A 20,256-nucleotide genomic window follows, 5' to 3' on the forward strand; every position below is an offset into this window, starting at 1 on the left:
CCTTTGGCTCCAAGACAGTCTAGACACTTCAGTGACTCTGTAGACATGGACAGAGAGGTGTTGATATGATCCATTGGTTTGTTGTTCTCCATCTGAACTGTGAACTAGAACATTCTAGCTGTGACATGACTCTAGTTAGTTTGGTTTCAACCTACCAGTACAGACAGAATGGAGCTGATTGCTGCTGATTCTCCACAGACTGGACCAGCAGAGCTCAGAGACTCCCAGTGGTCCGTCTGTCCAGCAGCATCAAACACAGCTGGACTCCATCTTTCTGGTCTGTACATGAACAACAACTACTTTCCCATCATTCTGTCCACAGTCGTCTCCATGCTGCACTTTGCAGACCAGTGGATTGTCAGAGTGTCCAACATGGAGCTGATGTTTGGCTCCATGACTTCACTCTGATTGGCTCATTCATCTGGAATTCTGTTGCAGCTGCTGGAGGACAACATTGTCACTTTTGTCAAGAAGGAGCTGAAGAAGATCCAGAAGCTTCTGAGTCACAGGGAGGAAGAGGAGGAGCTGGAGGCTGAAGATGAAGAGCAGAGGAGCAGCAGAGAGTCAGTGATGAAGATCACAGTGAACTTCCTAAGGAGAATGAAGCAGGAGGAGCTGGCTGATGGACTGCAGAGCAGTAAGAGGATTTCTCTGAAGGTTTCAGCTGCTGAGAAATGAAGATTTCCTGATGTCTCAACAGGGATTCAAACCCTCATCATTCAGGGCTGCAGAGACTTGATTTACTGTTTGTTGTCTTCATTCAGGTTTGACTGCTTTAGCTTGTCGACATGAAGTCCAATCTGGTCTGAAGAAGAAGTTCCAGTGTGTGTTTGAGGGGATGGCTAAAGCAGGAAGCCCAACCCTTCTGAATGAGATCTACACAGAGCTCTTCATCACAGAGGGAGGAAGAGGAGAGCTGAATGAAGAACATGAGGTCAGACAGATTGAAGCAGCATCCAGGAAAGCAGACAGAGCAGAAACAAGCATCAGACAAGAAGAGCTCTTCCAACTCCCAGCTGGAAGACCAGAACCAATCAGAACCGTGATGACTAAGGGAGTGGCTGGCATCAGGAAAACAGTCTTAACACAGAAGTTCACTCTGGACTGGGCTGAAGGCAAAGCCCACCAGAACCTCCACTTCACATTTCCATTCACTTTCAGAGAGCTGAATGTGCTGAAAGAGGAGAAGTTCAGCTTGGTGGAACTTGTTCATCACTTCTTCCCTGAAACCAAACAAGCAGGAATCTGCAGCTTTGAAGACTTCCAGGTCCTCTTCATCTTTGATGGTCTGGATGAGAGTCGACTTCCTCTGGACTTCCACAAGACTCAGATCCTGAAGGACCCTAGAAAGTCCACCTCAGTGGCTGATCTGCTGACAAACCTCATCAGGGGGAACCTGCTTCCCTCTGCTCTCCTCTGGATAACCACATGACCTGCAGCAGCCAATCAGATCCCTGCTGAGTGTGTTGACATGGTGACAGAGGTCAGAGGGTTCAATGATCCACAGAAGGAGGAGTACTTCAGGAAGAGGTTCAGAGATGAAGAGCAGGCCAGCAGGATCATCTCCCACATCCAGAGATCCAGAAGCCTCCACATCATGTGCCACATCCCAGTCTTCTGCTGGATCACTGCTACAGTTCTGGAGGATCTGCTGAAGAGCAGAGGAAGAGGAGAGCTGCCCAAGAGCCTGACTGAGATGTACATCCACTTCCTGGTGGTTCAGGCCAAAGTCCAGAAGGTCAAGTATGATGGAGGAGCTGAGACAGATCCTCACTGGAGTCCAGAGAGCAGGAAGATGATGGAGTCTCTGGGAAAACTGGCTTTTGAGCAGCTGCAGAAAGGAAACCTGATCTTCTATGAATCCGACCTGACAGAGTGTGGCATCGATATCAGAGCAGCCTCAGTGTACTCAGGAGTGTTCACACAGGTCTTTAGAGAGGAGAGAGGCCTGTACCAGGACAAGGTCTTCTGCTTCATCCATCTGAGTGTTCAGGAGTTTCTGGCTGCTCTTCATGTCCACCTGACCTTCATCACCTCTGGACTCAACCTCATGGAGGAAAAACAATCACAGATCTCTCAGCCTAAAAAGAGACGTCCAGTCCAGTTCTACCAGAGTGCTGTGGAGAAGGCCTTACAGAGTCCAAACGGACACCTGGACTTGTTCCTCCGCTTCCTCCTGGGTCTTTCACTGCAGACCAATCAGAGTCTCCTACGAGGTCTAGTGACTCAGACAGGAAGTAGCTCACAGACCAATCAGGAAACAGTCCAGTTCATCAAGAAGAAGATCAGTGAGGATCTGTCTACAGAGAGAAGCATCAACCTGTTCCACTGTCTGAATGAACTGAATGATGGATCTCTAGTGGAGGAGATCCAACAGGTCCTGAGGTCAGGACGTCTCTCCATAGATAAACTGTCTCCTGCTCAGTGGTCTGCTCTGGTCTTCATCTTACTGTCATCAGAAGAAGATCTGGAAGTGTTTGACCTGCAGAAATACTCTCGTTCAGAGGAGGGTCTTCTGAGGCTGCTGCCAGTGGTCAAAGCCTCCAACAAAGCTCTGTAAGAACTCTCATGAAAATCACCTTCAGTGAACAAATGAATCTGATGGAAACATGAAAGATTCAATAACTGCTGTCTGTCTTTGTTTTCTGCAGACTGTATAGCTGTAATCTGTCAGAGAGAAGCTGTGCAGCTCTGTCCTCAGTTCTCAGCTCTCAGTCCTCCAGACTCAGACTTCTGGACCTGAGTTCCAACAACCTGCAGGATTCAGGAGTGAAGCTACTGTCAGCCGGACTGGAGAGTCCAGACTGTAAACTGGAGACTCTCAGGTCAGCTTTCATTCAAATGTTGATTCTCTACAGTGTTTTTCAACCAGTGTGCTGTGAGAGATGATCAGGCGTGAGAGAATGACTTTTTTCTGATTTGCTGATTGCGCCTGCGTGAGGCTGTACATCCGTTGCTCTGTGTGTGAATGTTTGTGCATTTCAGACCTTTAGATCTACTAATGCAAGCCAGCATTAGTAGAATGGTTTATCTTAGGAATGAACTACTGATGCTCAGGGAACATAAAAACCCCTGGAATCCGTCATGTTATTCCATCGGAGCTTAGGCGGAAATACCGGGGATGCCGAGCTGGTCGTAAACACAAGGCGAAGCTGAAGGCTGAGGCGGCTAACCGGCGGCGTTTCAAACCATTTATCCCCTCCGTCATTATGGGAAACGTTAACGCCCTGTCCAACAAGACGGACGAGCTGACTGGACTGATAAGGACACAGCGCTGCTATATGGAGAGCAGCCTCCTCATCTTCACCGAGACATGGCCAACCAGCTATGTGCTGGATTTTAACGTGGATCTGCCCGGCTTTACCACCGCTCTGTGTTTCCATTCCTCTGAGAGCGGAAGCACAGGCGGCTCTCCAGACAATCTACAACACAACCACAGAACTGCAGTCCAAGCACCCAGGGGCGTTCATGATTATTACTGGGGATTTTAACCACGTGTCCCTGGAAACCACTTTGCCCACCTTTCACCAATATGTCGACTGCCCCACTCGAAATAACAGAACTATTGATCTTCTGTATGCAAACACTCTGGAAGCATACTCGACTGCCCCTCCCCCGCCCCCTTGGAAAATCTGACCAGAACCTGATACACCTGCAGCCTAGCGAACAAAAAGGACATAAAAAAACTGAATCGTCTGATCAGGAGGGCAGGCTGTGTGGTGGGGCGACGACAGAATGAACGTACATTCAGTTCTTCTGTCATGGTGCTTTTATTGCATGAAAAATTACATGTTTTACTTTTTCCTCAGTTTGATATTTATAGTTATATTATAATATAGTTAGAGACCTTTTCCACACCTGGACAGAGTCATTCTTTTTTTTTATTGTAGTGCTGATCAGTCTTAGTATTCATTTTAAAACTTGTTGACATTTGTCAGAACAGACAGAAAGTCTGGGTTTAACCTGTCCCCCCCCCCCCCCCCGCGTGTCTCCGTCTGTCTAGAGATTAAAGCAGCTGAACTTTATGTTTTCTCTCATATGGAAATTGTGAGTTTGACTCCACAAGATACACAAATGTGTGCATTTAGTGAGTGAAGTGTTCTGATTGGATGGTAAGGCACTATGAGGTCTTTGATACAGGATGGGGCCATTCCATGTAAGGCCTTATAGGTTAACAGGAGGATCTTGAACTGGATTCTAGAATCAACTGGGATCCAGTGAAGTGAAACCAACACAGGAGTGATGTGATCTCTTCTGCTGGTTCCAGCTAACAATCTAGCTGCTGCGTTCTGAACAAGCTGGAGACTTCTTAAGGAACTCTTAGGACACGCTGCTAACAAGGAGTTACAGTAATCCAGTCTAGACGTAACAAATGCATGGATGAGTTTTTCAGCATCACTCTTAGAAAGTAGATTTCTGATCTTAGCAATATTCCACAGGTGAAAAATGCAGTTTTCCACGTCTGAGATCTGTGAGCCTTAAATGCTAAATCCTGGTCAAATCAAAGCTCTTCAGAACTTCTCTCTGAGTAAATGGTCTGGCTGAAGCGCTGATCTCCTCTGCCATGATCAAACTTGCTTCACTTTGTGATTCTTGTTTCCGTCTCGTCCGGCCTTCTCCGATTCAGGTAGTTCAGGACGTCCAAAAATGAAATGTGCAGTTGGGAAATGAAAAGACACACTAGAGTCTGCATGAACGTTCAAACCTTTAGCCAAAGGGGGGAGGTGGAGAAACACGACCAGCTTTGTGGCTGTCCACTCTCTCTGTCCTCAAAGCAAAACGCCAAGCTTTTTTTATTCAATGAGGGAAGATGAAAACATACTAGATACGTCAGCAGAATGGTGTGCTTTTGTCTAGTCTGCATTGCAGGTGTCGTGGCTCCATAAACACTCCAGTACAGAAAGAAAACAGAGACCAAAGGTCAAAGACAGGCCTATTGGTGACCTCTGTACAGACAGAAAAAAGAGAAAACATCACTGAGGTCAATGCGTTTAAACCAGGAGTGGGAGTGGTCCAGTTCAGCCAGGGCTACGTATGGATTAGGATCAGAAACGGTAGAAGAGCTCAAGATGTTATTTACAGCGGGAAATTGGTGGGTAATGTACCGACCCATCATATGTGGTGCTCTGAGCTCACAGATGAGGTGGCTGTCAGTCAATTAAGGCCTTCATCAGAAACCACGCCCTGTGACAGGGTGTGAGCTGAGTTTCTCCTATTACTGTCCTTCTTTTAGGTGTAAATGACCTAGATTCGGCCTATTACAGTTTTATTTTTGTAATTCTCTCTTATTGTATAACGTGGTTGTGGCTTTTATTTTGAAGGACGTGCTGAACCGGAAGTCGTCAGGCAAGCGAACGTGAAGGCTGCATGTGCTTCATGTCAGCCAAAAGATAAACAGACAACTTCGGTGTTTTCTCCTTGTTAATCTATGAATTTTTTCCCGTAAATTTACGAGTTTTTATCTCCTAATAAAATTACTTGTTTTTGGTGGCCATAAAACTCTGTCGTAAACTCTGAAGTACAAAGCCACTAACTCACTAACATTAGCCATAACACTGAATACTCCTGAAAGACTCAGCTTCACTGCTCTAGCACAACATTGCGACTTTAATCTTGAAACTTTATTTCGACTTTTATCTCAACACGAGTTTTTTCTCGACATTTTTTTTGTGTCAAGTTTTTTTCTCGTCATGACGAGATTAAAGTCGACATAACGACTTTAATCTCGTCTTGTTGGCCAGAATTTTTTTTTCCTCACCGTGGCCCTAAAACTCCGTCGTAGTATCTTGATGTTACATTGGTTGAAAGAAAGGTTTCAAATTTATAAAAATACAAAATGGCTGCCAAACAGTCTCCATCCCATTGTGATTTCAAGTCTCGATGTCGTAATGCAAAGCACTCATCATTTGACAGTAAAAGTGCAGGCACATTCTCCAGTAGGGGGCATCCTGTCAAATGCTGAACCTCACGATTAGTTCTCTCATCCATGCATGTGCCATTAATCTTAGCACACTCATTCATGTATAATGGAGAAATATAGTGATCATCAGCTAACTAGTTGAATGACACAGCATCATATTGTCATTTAACCACTAACCTATGTGGTGTAACAACATGATAGTGACTTCTCGTAACAGCCACCTAACTCATGGTTTGGGAATCAACACTTCCCATGAGCCTTAGCGGCCGTGGGCGGGGCTAAGGCCCGGGTCCCGACGCTTGTCCACAAGATGGCTGGAGCACATGTTTGAACTGCATCTTCCAGCTACGAGGAGGAAAATAAAAAATACATCAGAACTAACTTAGATTTGCTCCCACTGTTTTTTCTAACATACATTGAGTGTTTGTGTGTGTGCTTTAAGCTGCTCTGATCATTTTAACGTTTGAATGGTGTCTCTAGCTAAAATTGTGTGGAAGTTGTAAGTGTTGGAAGATTCAAAGGTTGTCAAAGATTGAATGCTGTACTGCTTAATGAAAGCTGAACTTGCTGATGAATTGGCTGAACTATCCTGGAAAATCTTGAAAAGTTAAAGGATAAAAAGTCAAAGCTTATGAGTAACCCCATCTGAAAGAAAATTCTTCCATGTAACGAAATATAATTGAGTTAGTGGAACTGAATTTTATCAAAAAAGGCAAGGTAAAAAAGAGTGCAGCAGCAGTCAGAAGCCAGCCTCGAACTCAGAACCTCAGTATTATAAACCTGCTTACCAAGCCACTGAGCTAACACTTTTGTATCATCATGCATTATCTTATTAGGAGAAGCCGAGTTGAAACAATTTCATGCCACAGTTCGTTTTTTACGTGGAAAAAACGAACATAAGTTTTCACTTTTGAAAAGTCGCAGGATTTGAAGGACCAAATGTGGTAAAAAAAAAAAAAAAGATTTTGGAGGTAAAAAAATTGTAGGAGTTAAACAAGGCCCGAAATTGTTGAAAAAATGGCTGAATTAATGAAAATTTGAAGATTTGAAGGAAAGGAATGAGCTGAACTGTTTCATACAATGGTTAAAGTAAGTAAAAACATGTAAAAGAAGTTAAGCACAAAGATTCTCTATGTATTTTAATGGAGCAAAAAATCCTGGAAAATCCTGGAATATCTTAAAAAGTTCAATGATTTGAATGACCAAAAGTAATAACTGTAATAAGTTGAAAGAGCTCAACATTTTAAAATTAAAATGGCAGAAAAAATTTTTAAGGGTCCGAACAGGGTTTCGAACCTCGTGCAACATAACTTCCCAATGCATTTTAATAGGGCAAAAATTTCCAGAAAAACTGGAATATCTTAAAAAGGACAAGGATTAGAAGTACCAAAAGTCATAGCACCCATAAGCCGAAAGAGCTGAACATTTTAAAAGTTGAATGTTTAAAATGGGTTAAAAATTGTAGAAGTAGTTAAGTGTCAAAAAACGGCGGAAGATGAGCGTAATAAATAAAGAGAAACAGGAAAACAAAGGGTTGAATGCTTTACAGCATTCAACCAACTAGAAGGAGCTGCATTTCCAGAAGAAAATGCAGGGTTGAATGCTGTATTGCTGAATAAAAGCAGAAATATGATGAAAAAACATTGTAGAAGGAGTTAAGCATGAAAGCTGAAATTGTTGAAAAAATGGCTGAACTGTCCTGGAAAATCTTGGAATATTTTGAAAAGTTAAAGGACCAAAAGTCAAAGGTGAACATTGTAAACATAGAATGACCAAAAAAGGTCAAAATTTGTAGAAGGAGTTAAGCATGAAAGCTGAAATTGTTGAAAAAATGGATGTACTGTTGAAAATTTGAAGATGCTAAATGGCCAAAAGTGCTAGCATTGGAATCAGCATCATCAACTGACTCAAAAAAACATATTGAGAGTACCATATTGGTAAAAGCTACATGTTCTAAAAGTTGATAGAAAATCCATTTTTTTTTCAAAACGGTGGCTTTTCTATTAATTTTATCTCCATAGCAACCATTTTATTTTTGTGTCGCCTGGGGATGACGAACAAATCGACCTCAGTTTCAGACAAATCGGAAAAAGTAAACCTTTGGACCTCCTTAGTAACGAAGTTTGTTTGCTAACCACGCCCACATTTCTTATATGTCCAGATCCAGTGAAATTTCAATTTGTTCAGTTCCAGCCATGGATGAATTTATTGCAATATTTGCTTCAGATTTGGTCAGAAAATGGCCATCAAACAGTAGGTTGTGTCAACATCCCATAATGATTTCTAAACCTATATTATAGTCCAAAGCCTTATGATCAATTTAACATTTGAACGTTGTCTCTAGGTAAAGGCATGTTGAAGTTATAATGCTTAAAAGAAACAAAGGTTTTTAAGGATTCTCAATGTATTTAAATGTAGCGAAAATCTTGGAAAATCCTGGAATATCTTGAAAGATTCAAGGATTTGAAGGACCAAAAGTAATAGTTGAAAGGAATAAGCTGAAAGAGCTGAACATTGTAATAGTAGAATGGTTAAAATAGGTGAAAGTTTGAAGGAGTTAAAAATTGCCTCACATTTTGGCAACAAAACATGGCCTTCAAACCATAGGTAGTGTTGCCATCCCATAATAATTTCAAAACCTCTGAAGTCCAAAGCCTTGTGAACATTTAAATGTTTGAACGGTGTCTCTAGCTGAAAGCATGTTGAAGTTACAATGGTTAAAAGAAACAAAGGTTTTCAAGGATTATCCTTGTATTTAAATGGAGCATAAATCCTGGAATATCTTGAAAAGTTCAAGGATATGAAGGACCGAAATTGATAGCTGAAAGGAATAAGCTATAAGAGTTGAACATTTCAATAGTAGAATGGTTAAAATAGGTTAAAAACCGAAGGTTAAAATCACATTTAGGCACAAAATGGCCGCCAAACTGTAGGTTGTTTTGGCATCCCATAATAATTTCAAAATGTATGTCGAAGTCCAAAACCTTGTGAGCATTTCAATGTTTGAACAGTGTCTCTAGCCAAAAGCATGTTGAAGTTATAATGCTTGAAAGAAACAAAGGTTTTCAAGAATTCTCCATGTATATAAATGAAACCAAAATCTTGGAAAATCCTGGAAAATCTTGGAATATCTTAAAGTTCAAAGATTTGAAAGAACAAAAGTTGTAGCTGTAAGGAATAAGCTGAAAGGGTTGAACATTGTAATAGTAGAATGGTTAAAATAGGTGAAAGTTTGAAGAAGTTTAAAATTACCTCACATTTATGGCACAAAATGGCCGCCAAGCTGTAGGTGGTGTTGCCATTCCATAATAGTTTTGAGCCTTATGTTGAAGTCCAAAGCCTTGTGAACATTTAAATGTTTGAACGGTGTCTCTAACCAAAAGAATGTTAAAGTTACAATTGTTTAAAGAAGCAAAGGTGTGGTCAATGGAGCAAAAAGATTGGAAAATCCGGGAATATCTGGAAAGGTTCAAGGATTTGAAGGACAAAATATCATAGCTGGATTAAGATGAAAGAGCAGAAAATTTTAATAGTTGAATGGTCAAAATAGGTGAAAAATTCATTTTTCATTCATTCCGGTTCCGGGTTACACAACAGGACGCGTGGCGTGCCTCTCTGCGATTACAACTATCTTCAAATTACTTAAAAAGTTGATTTTTCTCCAAAAAAGAGAGCTGACCAGGCCCCGAAGAAACCCAAGGAATATGAAGAACTCAAAAAGTCTCTTGACATTATTCAAGAAACGCTGAAAAGTTTTATGGATCAAGTGTCGGCAAAGCTAACGCCACTGTGGGATATGATGGAAGAGTTCCGAAGATTTCGGGCTCAAAACGAGCAGCGAGAAAACCAGGTCGAGATTCTGGAGAAAAGAATCTCGACCTGGACGATGGACCTGGACTTGAAGAATCTCGACCTGGACCACATGGACGATGTGGAACAGCAAGTAAGGATGAATAATGTCATTCTCACTGGAGTACCAATCAAGCCTCGAGCGAAGCTGAATACAGCTGGAGCTAGCACTGCTAATGCTAGCGTAGCTGGCAGTGCTAATACGGAGATCGGTGCAGAGTCTTTGATACAGCAAATACATTCATTTCTTACATCTAAAGGGATTTCCCTGGATCTCAATACCATTGAGACCTGCCACCTGCTCCCCAGGAGAAAGGAGACGGATAAACCAGCGATCCTCATCAGGTTTGTGAATCACAAACACAAGCTAGCTTTGATGACCCAAAGGAAACAACTGAAAGGTTCGGCTGCTTATCTGAATGACCATCTGACCAGAAGGAATGCTGAAATCTCAAAACATGCACGGCTTCTCAGGAAGCGTAAGCAGATTGAGAACACTTGGGTTAAAGGCTGAAGGATTTACGTCAAACCACTGTCCAGAGGACCGGACCAAGGTTCTGGTGGTGAACACCATGAAGGACTTTGAGAAGTGCTTGATTACGGTTGTCTGAAACAACGTGGAGTAATAAACCAAAGAGCCAAATAATTTCAAGAAATATGACACCAGGAATCATCACTTTCTCTGTATGTCTGACGTCACCTGAATAACAGCAGGGTTCTGACCTGCAGACAACTTGACCTCAACTTTCACCGCAGCTGATATCAGCTGAAGAAGGATATGGACCTGAATCTAATGTCTGCAGACATAACATGGAAGAGAACTATAAACTCTGTTTTGAACCCAGGAGATCAGCTGTTATCAGTAAAAGAAGAAATACCAACCTTGGACAATCGACACTTATGGACCCTTTTTATTTTTCCCCAACAGCATTACTTTATTATAAAAAAAAAAAAAAAAAAATAAATAAATATATATATATATATATAAAGAGTAAAACAAATGATTAATCACTTTTGAAAATTGTTAAATTGATTGACTTTTGATGATATTACTTTACTAGCTCCTAAAATTGATAAATTGATTCAAAAATCTTTCCTAATGTAGCATAATTTTGCACATGTTTTTAACTTTTGATACTTAATGAAATTATGCTTTGAAAATTCCTGAAACAGTGTTGTGTCTATTTTACTGGTATAGTATTATTTTTTAAAGCATATGAATGACTTTTAAAAGTAACATAATTTGCATATATTTCAGATGCTGCATTTGCCATGTTAATTTCTAAAAGTTATTTTTGACGTAGTACTTAAGTAATTCATCTTTGGCATGTGCCTTATTGATACCTTATGATTTTTAATTCTGTCTGATAAAACCTAGGAACCGGATATTGATAAATCATGTAATAAAATGGTTATAGTATAACGGGGTGGGATTATATAAGTTCGCTTCCTTCCACTCCCTTTCAAGCAATATTTATTAATTATGTCTAATTATCCTAAGTTTGATTAGTTACTGTATGAATGTATAACTGATGTTTATATTGCTTTTGTGTATAACTTCTATTTGATTGCTTGAAATAAACCATTTCAAATCAAATCAAATCAAATTGTAGAAGTACTTTAACTGTGAACTTCTGCACAAAAAATTCTCCATGTATTTCAATGGAGAAGAAATCCTGGAAAATCCGGGAATATCTTAAAAAGTTGAAGGATTTGAAAAGCCAAAAGTCACAGCAGGAATAAGCTGAAAGAGCTGAACGTTTTAGTAGTTGAATGGTTAAAATAGGTTGAAAATTGTAGAAGGAGATGAGTGCCGAAAAACGGCGGAAGATGGCAGAAGAGGAAAACAAAGGGTTGAATGCTTTACAGCATTCAACCAATTAATGGTTTAAAGTAATGAATAAAACTAAAGGCTTGAAATGGTGAATAAATGGTAAGAGATGTAAAATACATTTGTATTTTTTGTAGCTTTATGGTGTGTTCACACACACACGGTGAAATAAAGGCTTGTGAACCATCAGTCTGAGAAACCATCTTTACAACCGGGGAGGCTACATTAGGGCCTTCCTACCAGGTTTACTCATTTCTATCTGTAATAAAAATCACCTGAGGGGGGGTCAGACGGGGAGACGTAGGGCTCAAGGCTGGAGATCCAAGGTTTCCACAGCAGAAAAGCTGACAGAATACCTTCATGCTCTGTGGTTTCTGGATCTAGTAATCCCCAGTACCAGTCTGCCAGTGGCTCCTCTGTTGGACCAATCAGGAACTGCGTCTCATGAGTGAGTTCATCCACTCAGCAGTGGAGTGGAGTTCCATCTGGTAGACTGACCTGTAACCCAGAATGGTGGAAATGTACCAGTGCTTGTGGTTTATGAGGCCGTGTAGATGTGCACAGTGAAGGGCAGGATTAGGACAAATTCAACCACTAAGCTACACTTAGGAGAAATTGTATTTATATATTTAATTTAATGTGCTCAGTGAAGGGCAGTATTAGGACAAATTCAACTACTAAGCTTTACTTGGTAGAATCTGTATTTATATATTTAATTTAATTTAAATATTTATTTATTGCTTTCTTTCCAGCCTCTGCCAGCTGTAACTCAAACGTTTATTGACGTCTTCCATTTTATTTTCTTCCTTTTGATATTAAACCTTTAATCCACAATTGTTTCTCACTTTCAGGTTCATTTGTTGTAGTTTGGTTGTTAGTCTGAGTTTGTCAGTTTCAATCCTATCATCATAGTCTGAAGAAACATTAGTTGTGTAGCTGACATTGTGTAGACACCAGCATGCACACACACTCCTCTGCAGCATTTGCAGTCAATTCTAAACAAAGCGCTCTGACTTCATCTCCATGAGAAACTCAAGGCTGCAGACCTGCAGCTGAGGAGAGGCTGAACTCTAGGATGTGTGTCCAACAATATGACTGATTATAGTTTCTGAATGCATCGTCAGTGGACAGAATGAATGGAAACATTGTCTGTCCTATTGTCCATTATTTTAGTCTTATCATAACTCTTCGTATGTCTGGAAAAGCTGGGTGTGAACTAACAGCATTTCTCTGCAGTGATTCCAGATAAAGTTTCCTAACAAATATAACATTTCTCTGCAGAAATGACATCATCCGTTGTAGAATCAGAGATTCAGGAGCCTCTAAAACTGCAGCTTTCTGTTCATCCACAATAGTTGTGTTTTTGTGTTTATTTATGTAGTGTGTGTGTGTGCTGTACGTCCACCATCCTGTTCTATCAGCAGTTCCCAGACAAACCTGCTTTGTCACACCTCCCTGTCCTAAGTGCATCTCATCTTCCTGTTTGTTCTGACCCCCCCAGAGGGAAGACGTCTCTGTCCTGTCAGACGTCATCAGATCCTCCTTGCTGCGTTTCATTTGCTTTTGCATACACTGGTTCCCCAATCCCCTTGACCTCCAGCTGTCCCCAGAGACCCCGCTTCTCTTTTTCTACCTTTAGCCATGTCACCAACACAACTCCAACTAAACACAAACACACAATTCACACACACAACCACAAATGGTTTGTTAAAACGCAGACAAAGCAAAGGACAACAGTCCATCACTGTTAACACAATAAAAACTTCTACACAAAAGCACAAAATACACAACGCAACACTTAAATATCTTAACCCCTAAACAAATAAAGCATTTCACTGAAATGAATCCATTAGTATGTTCACCTCCATATCTGCACGGCTGAAAAGCGTCTGATGAAGTGTCTGATTCTTCATCTCTTCTGCTTTCTGGATCTTCTACTCTGACAGAAGAGGGATTGACAGAAAATGCTCTTTGTTCCTAATTCTGCCTCCAAGTGATTCTTTGTGGTGTTGTATGGTGTGCGCTTGTGTAGCTTGCTAGCTGCTATTTTCATCTGTGTTGTTGTGAGAAGTGGGCAGGCTGACTTTACTCAGAACAATAGAAGTTGAATTCTTAGAGCTTGTTGTGTGTGTGACCTTCAGACACACTCCAATATTCATTCTCTCCTTCCTCTGTAAAATATCTGCAGGCGGTTTAAACTTTTTTATATTCTCTTGATTTGTGTCAGATCCATTAAAATGTGATCAAGATTTTCCTACTGAAGATTTTTTTTACCCATAATTCAAAGTGATCTTCAATTCTCAATGAACAATTCATTTTACAAAGTGATGATGTCATTTGAAAATGTATTTTACAATTTAGGATTCAAGATGAAGAAAAACTATTTAATCTAAAATTTTAGAAATCAAAGCTTTTAAAATTATTAGATTTTAAACTGTCTTATTTCTGGTTCCATAATTCAGATGAAAAAACATTTTCAACTCTCATTTCCATTTTATATTAAAGTTATATTAAATCTACTGCATTTTCATTCACATTCATGTTTTTGGGTCAAAGTCATAAAATAAATTGCTAAATCCCCCCCCCCCCCCCCCATGCATAATTCATTTCCAGGTCTTCATGATTTTTCATCTAAAATCTCTCCTGAAAATGTCATCTGTCAGTGTCTCATCAGGGCGGGTCCCACCTGACTGAATGGACCAAGTTCCTGGACCTCCAGCTGCATCACTGCTCCTGAACACACTTTTCTGTCTGATTGCAGATTGGAGAACTGCAGTTTGTCAGAGATCAGCTGTAAAGTTCTGGTCTCAGCTCTGAAGAAAAACCCGTCCAATCTGACAGAACTGGACCTGAGCTGGAACAACCTGCAGGATCCAGGAGTTCTTCATCTGTGTGGTTTTCTGGAGAGTCCAGGCTGCAGACTGCAGACTCTGAGGTCAGACTCCATGTTTCAGTTGTGTTCACATCAATATGATGACAAAGTTGTGTTAGGACTGAACTGCAGACATGAGGCTCATCAGCTCTGCTCTGTGTCTTTGGTCCAAGAGACTCCTTTAAAGCGCCTGCAGAAGCAGCAGCCTCACGTGCACGCTCACATGCACTCTGAGTTCTGCTGTGTTTCAGCAGATGCAGCTGAGAGTCCAAAGGGTTAGGGTGACAGAGTCCTGCTGCAGCTGGATGCTGCTCTGACAGACACATCCTCCACAAACATCCTCACCTTTTCATCCACAAACATCATCACATCATCCATCAAAGCTCCCAGCAGCTTCTGACTCTTCATTCAGAGCTGAAGTCATGCTTGATCAGGGATCAATGTCCAACATTTGCTGCTGACTCTTCCTCATCACTTCCTTCTTCTCTCTGCTTTGATCTGTTGGAGCTGAAAGTCTCTGCTTGAAGGGCTGCAGCAGAGAAGGACTGGAAGATCATCTCCTGAAAACTGGGAGGAAGACTTTCCAGCATCCTGCTGCTGAAATTCTCCCATGATTCAGTGCTGTTTGGAGAAGAGCTGAGCAGAAAGAGGAAGTGGACTTTTTCTGCTGTTGCTGCAGAAACATCAGTTGGTTTGGATGCAGCCACAGGCTGATGTTTGACTTTCACACATCTGGACTTCTTTCCTGAAGCAGCTGCATGTTGTCCTGAATGTTCCTGAATGTTCTTCTTCTCTGCTTCTGCTGGACTCTTCTGATCTGCTGCTATTGCTTCACATCTTTGGACTTTTTCTAAACTTTCTGATCTTCTTCAGCTCTGATCTCTTTAGAAGAAGTGAAGGATGAAAAACAGGAACTTTGTCTTTAAACTCAACTCTTTCTTCTGGATTCAGGTTATATGGCTGCAGTTTGTCAAAGACCAGCTGTGATGCTCTGGTCTCAGCTCTGAAGTTCAACCCGTCCCACCTGACAGAACTGGATCTGAGTTACAACAACCTTCGGTCTTCAGATGTTCAGCAGCTCCAGGATCTGGTGGAGAGTCCAAACTCCAAACTACAGACTCTGAGGTCAGTAGAGGGTTGGAGTCAGTCCAGCTGCTTCCAGATGTTTGGTCCTAAAGTTAGTCTGAGAGCAAAGATGCAGAGTTTCCTGTGAAGCTGCAGCTTCTCAGTGAAGCTCTGAGGAGAATGATGACAGGCTTCAGGACAACAGTCAGCCAATCAGAGCAGCAGAAGCTCCAACAGGTGAAGATGACAGGAAGCTGCTGCTCTGAACAGGACTGAAGCTCCTGCTGCTCTTTCTGCTGCTGTGCTGCATCACTGACTGACAGACCAGGATCAGGAGACACTCCTTCATCTCTGTCTCTCTACTTTCTCTCTTCAGCTGGAGTTAAAGAGTCTGATGTTCCTCCTGGAGGAGCAGAGAGGAGCAGCAGCAGCAGCTGGTCTGCAGAGATGTGGTGACTGGACGGTGTTCCTGGGAGGTGGAGAGCAGAGTGATGGAGGAATCAGAGGAAGTGGAGATGAGTGTCAGAGCTGCAGCAGGAACTGATCTGAGATCAGCTCCACTGTCTCTCAGTTATGGGGCTGCAGCTCCCCCAGTGGACTGATGGAGAACTGCACTTCCTCTAATTCTAACTTCTCAAACGTCACTATGGGGTCAAATTGTGAAGTTTGGTCGTTTCCTGCAAATAAACTCTGATATGAATTTGTAACAACAACCAGTAAATAGCTGGTAAACTAACCTGGCTCCAGTTAGTTTCCATTTTAAATAAAAAAGTTTCCTCTTGGTTCAAAGTAAACCTGGACGGTTTCTCTAAACGGATGTGGATGGAGGCCCTAGCTCTAGCTGGAAACACTGCTACAACGTGAAGGGGATTGTCATGGATGGTTACCTCTCAGGTTGGACACGCCCCTGACCAGGTGCCAGTGGTTGTATTGATGATTGAGGATCAGATAGAAGAGTTGGAGCAGCATAGCAGCCCCAGTCTGCAGTCTAACAGTGGTGACATCAGGCTGGGCTCATGGGCTGATTTGGAAGAGAGAGAAACTGTCAACTTTGTAGGGGAGAGCTGCATCAAATCCTTGTTCTCCTGTTTCTTTAAGTGGTCAGACAGTCAGCATGTAGGTTTGGGACTTTTATTTTGTAGGATCTGAGGGAAGTTTGTTTTCTGCGTTTACTAGAGGTGTGTTCTGTTTGTTGTGTTCGCCTTGGCTCTCCCTGAATTTAAGATGCTCCTAGAATAAATTCCAGTTATTCTTTATCTCCACTTCTTTGTTTTTTCTACACATTTATCTGAATTATTTCACTTATTCACCAACGTGAAAAGAGGAAAAGTTGATTGAATCAGTGATGAACAGAAGCACAAATACAGAAAGACATCCTCAGCGGGGGGGTTACCAGCAAACAGCACCTTTAGCCAAAATAGATCCAGATGTGAGAATCAAAGACTCCTCTACACACTGAAGCAAGCAGCTCTACAAAAGGCAGAACTGTCTGGGTTCTGGTTCTGTTTGGAAGAGGAAAATTCCCAGCAGAACTTTAGTCATCAACAAGTTTAGGAAAACGTCTCTGCTGCAGAACACAGGAGAACCAAACCAACTCATGTGTCTGTGTGGGACTGGAAGTTCAGAAAAGTCCTCATGGCTTTGAGATGCTTTTTGGGAACAAACAGATCCCAGAGTGGAAAGCCCACACCATGACAGCGCCGCCTCCTTTAAGGCTGGAAGCTACATCTCCAAAATAGACTTTGGTGGCTGTTTTGGAGCAGATGAGAACTTTTTCAAACGGTAAAAACGTCTGCAGCTGGAAAAGTACAACTCTGTTGAACAACGTGCTTTTATTTTGAAAATTACAATGACTTGGTTTCATTTAAAGTAGATTTATACATGTGTGTATTTGTTATTTACAATGATGTTCTTATTGCAAACCTGAAAGTGAATCCTTGGAAAATGGCATCATGTGAAATAAAGTTTGAATAAATCAATAAATAATCAACACATAGCGCTGTCGGTGGGATGTTTGTGTGCATTTATACACGCCAACATATCCCAGAATTCCCTGGTTTCAGCGCCATCATGTTTTAAAAATAACTTTATTCCACAAAAAGGAAATAAATCCAGTAGAAAACATCAAACTAAAGCTTGGTGGGTGATGCTAAAGCTGCTGACGCCCTCTTTTTATATTTGATTATCATTGAAATATAATCATTACAAACTCTCAGACACAACCACACAATGATGCAAGGCACAGCTCTACACACACAAAACAACGTCTACATGTCTAAAAATCTAGAAATCTTTCAGCATCAATGACATTTCAAGGCATTTAACAATCTGGACTCTAGATCAGTAACTATTCTGTAGCAGATTTCAAATGTTCTAAAATAAAGGATTTGAGTTCTGAATCCATTCAATGAGGAGAAATACAGTCTGACTTCAATTTCAAACACAGTCAATTCAGATGATCTGTTTTCATTTGGATGCATTTCTTTCATTTTGGGGACTACGGGCCATTTGATGAATTTCCATAGTTGATCACCTGATGTGTCTGTTATTTTAGATTGATGATCCTTTACTGTTAAAGTCATGGTAGAATTGACCTTTAAAGGATTTGTTTACATATTTATCATCACATTTTTCAGTGAGTTTTATTTCATCTATGACTAAATGTGGTAGTTTAATTTGAACACTGGAAGACAATCTTCTATTTCTTATTAAATGGATTAAAGCAATTGGAATTTCTCTGCAGGTTTTCTGAAATTCCTTGGTTGAACATTAAATATCAAATTGACTTTTGAAGTCTCTTCATTGAAGAATTTCTCCATTTGAATCAAGAACCTCGTTTCCAAAATGATCTTGAGGTCAAACCAATTCTGATGAAACATTGTCTTCCTGTTTGTGGTCATTACTCTGTTGTTCCACAGGGGGGCGCAGTGAGGCCAAAACTAGGACTACACAGCATTTTCCGCTGGAAAAGTACTTGTTGGTGAAATTCTGAAATCTTTAGAGGAAGTTTGGAAATTTCAAAGTCACATCAACAAAAAATCAAATCCAGCGACTTTTTTGAAGATGTTTTTGGGAAAATGAAACCAGAATGAGTCAGGATTAGCTAGAAAGTCTTGTAACATTTGATTCTGAAAGTTCCAACCATTGATTCTAAACCAATCGTCTTCACACCTCCATAATTATATTCCTGAATTAGTGGAGATTTTCTGATGAAATGGGTCTTACTTCTCCAAATAAATGTATAAATAATTGAGTAATTCTTTAAATTCTTTGGATTAATGTGGAATCAAACCTGCAGGAGGCACAGCAGCTGCAGTTGCCAGTGACTGCCACGAGAGGGCCCCAAACAGCTGCATATTCAAATCTGGTGCCTGGAACAAACGTCAACACTTTCCATTCAACGACCGACAAGAAGAGTGTTTTCTTTTTTCTACTTTTTTTATTTAGGTTCTATCAATTTGCAGGTAGATAGAAGCCTTGGCTTCACCAGACACCTTTTTCTGTTCATGTTGTTCACTGTTTATGTTGATGTTTAAAGTTTGTGTGTTTAACATAACCAACATAAATCTCTCTCTCTCTCTCTCTCTCTCTCCCTCTCTCTCTCTCTCTCTCTCCTTTCTGCCTCACACAATCTGAGAGGATTTTTCTGCAGCGTGTTGATCTGGAAACTATTTTATTTTGAAAAAACAGACATGCTTCTTAATTATTTGTTTTAATGTGAAAGTCCTGACCAACATCCTTTTTAATGTCTGATCGTTAAACTTTATTTCAGAAATGTCCATGTCCTTCATGTTGAACGTCTTTCTCTGTCATCCATTCCTTGATTTCTGATTTCATGCTCAACATTTCAAGCTGATGTCTTTGTGTCTCAGCCTTCCTGGTATTCCAGGAAGCATGTTTAAACTAGCCTGACTTTAAGCCTGAACTCTGGCTGAAATCCGCCTGAACTTGTTTACTCTGGGTATGTCGGTTCCAAGAGACCGGATATGAGTTGGCGTAATTACGCTCCACTTGGTAACCCTGGGTTCACCTCTCAACATATGCGTTTCAGTCCAGATAACGCTGCGGCATTCCTACAGGCCGACCACGGTGTGTTGTTTTCACAGGGCTGTTGACACATTCAGTGTTGCCAGTCATTGTTTCTTGCCTCTGTGGTCCAGTGAAACCATCTTGAGTTGAGCAGGGTGAGTCAACACTTGGAACTGTCTCTGATTCCACCTCACAGGTGTTCTCTAACAAAGTATCCTGTGATGTCCTGGGAAATGAAGTCTCTTTGGTTTGAAGCAAGTGTCTGTGGTTCCACCTGTACACTTGTCCTCTTGGTGTTTTTACTATGTAGGATCTTGGCAGATTGTGTTTATTTATCACAGTGGCTGCTTCCCACTTGCTGCCTTGCCTAATCCTCACATTTTCCCCATCTTGGAGTTCAGACAGCATCCTGGTTCTTTGATCAAAGGATTGTTTCTGTCTTTCCTGTCTCCTTTCAAGGTCACTCCTGGCATTTTCATGAAGAGTAGGTTGTAACAATGCCTCTGACACAGGTAGTTTTGACTTGAGTCTTCTCCCAAGGAGTAATTGTGCCGGTGAAAGGCCAATCCCATCTAGTGGCGTATTCCGGTATTACAGCAAGGCTAAGTATGGATCACCACCACTGTCTTGTGCTTTCTTCAACAGGTTTGTTACTGTCTGGACCGCCCTCTCAGCCTGTCCATTTGATTG

General features: G+C 41.2%; 2 protein-coding genes and 1 pseudogene across 3 annotated transcripts in view; all 3 read left to right on the top strand.

The window, feature by feature from the left end:
* LOC144983611 (NLR family CARD domain-containing protein 3-like) overlaps window positions 1–2,919 on the top strand; it is a 23,595-nt pseudogene extending 20,676 nt beyond the window's left edge. The window contains exons 4-7 of the transcript XR_013647338.1: window positions 199–277; window positions 439–637; window positions 765–2,556; window positions 2,652–2,919. The product of XR_013647338.1 is annotated as an NLR family CARD domain-containing protein 3-like (transcript). The remainder of the gene's footprint in view (window positions 1–198; window positions 278–438; window positions 638–764; window positions 2,557–2,651) is intronic.
* Window positions 1–16,799, top strand: part of LOC144983595 (NACHT, LRR and PYD domains-containing protein 12-like) — a 117,391-nt gene extending 100,592 nt beyond the window's left edge. The window contains exon 11 of the mRNA XM_078930423.1: window positions 15,914–16,799. Within this exon, the coding sequence (XP_078786549.1) occupies window positions 15,914–15,923 (10 nt within the window). The 3' untranslated portion in view covers window positions 15,924–16,799. The remainder of the gene's footprint in view (window positions 1–15,913) is intronic.
* The window catches only part of LOC144982190 (NACHT, LRR and PYD domains-containing protein 12-like), a 298,037-nt gene that overhangs the window by 183,569 nt on the left and 94,212 nt on the right, over window positions 1–20,256 (top strand). The window lies entirely within an intron of this gene.

This window comes from Oryzias latipes, chromosome 2, assembly GCF_053564925.1.
Source record: "Oryzias latipes strain Hd-rR chromosome 2, Olatipes_Hd-rR_3.1".
Taxonomy (NCBI): domain Eukaryota; kingdom Metazoa; phylum Chordata; class Actinopteri; order Beloniformes; family Adrianichthyidae; genus Oryzias; species Oryzias latipes.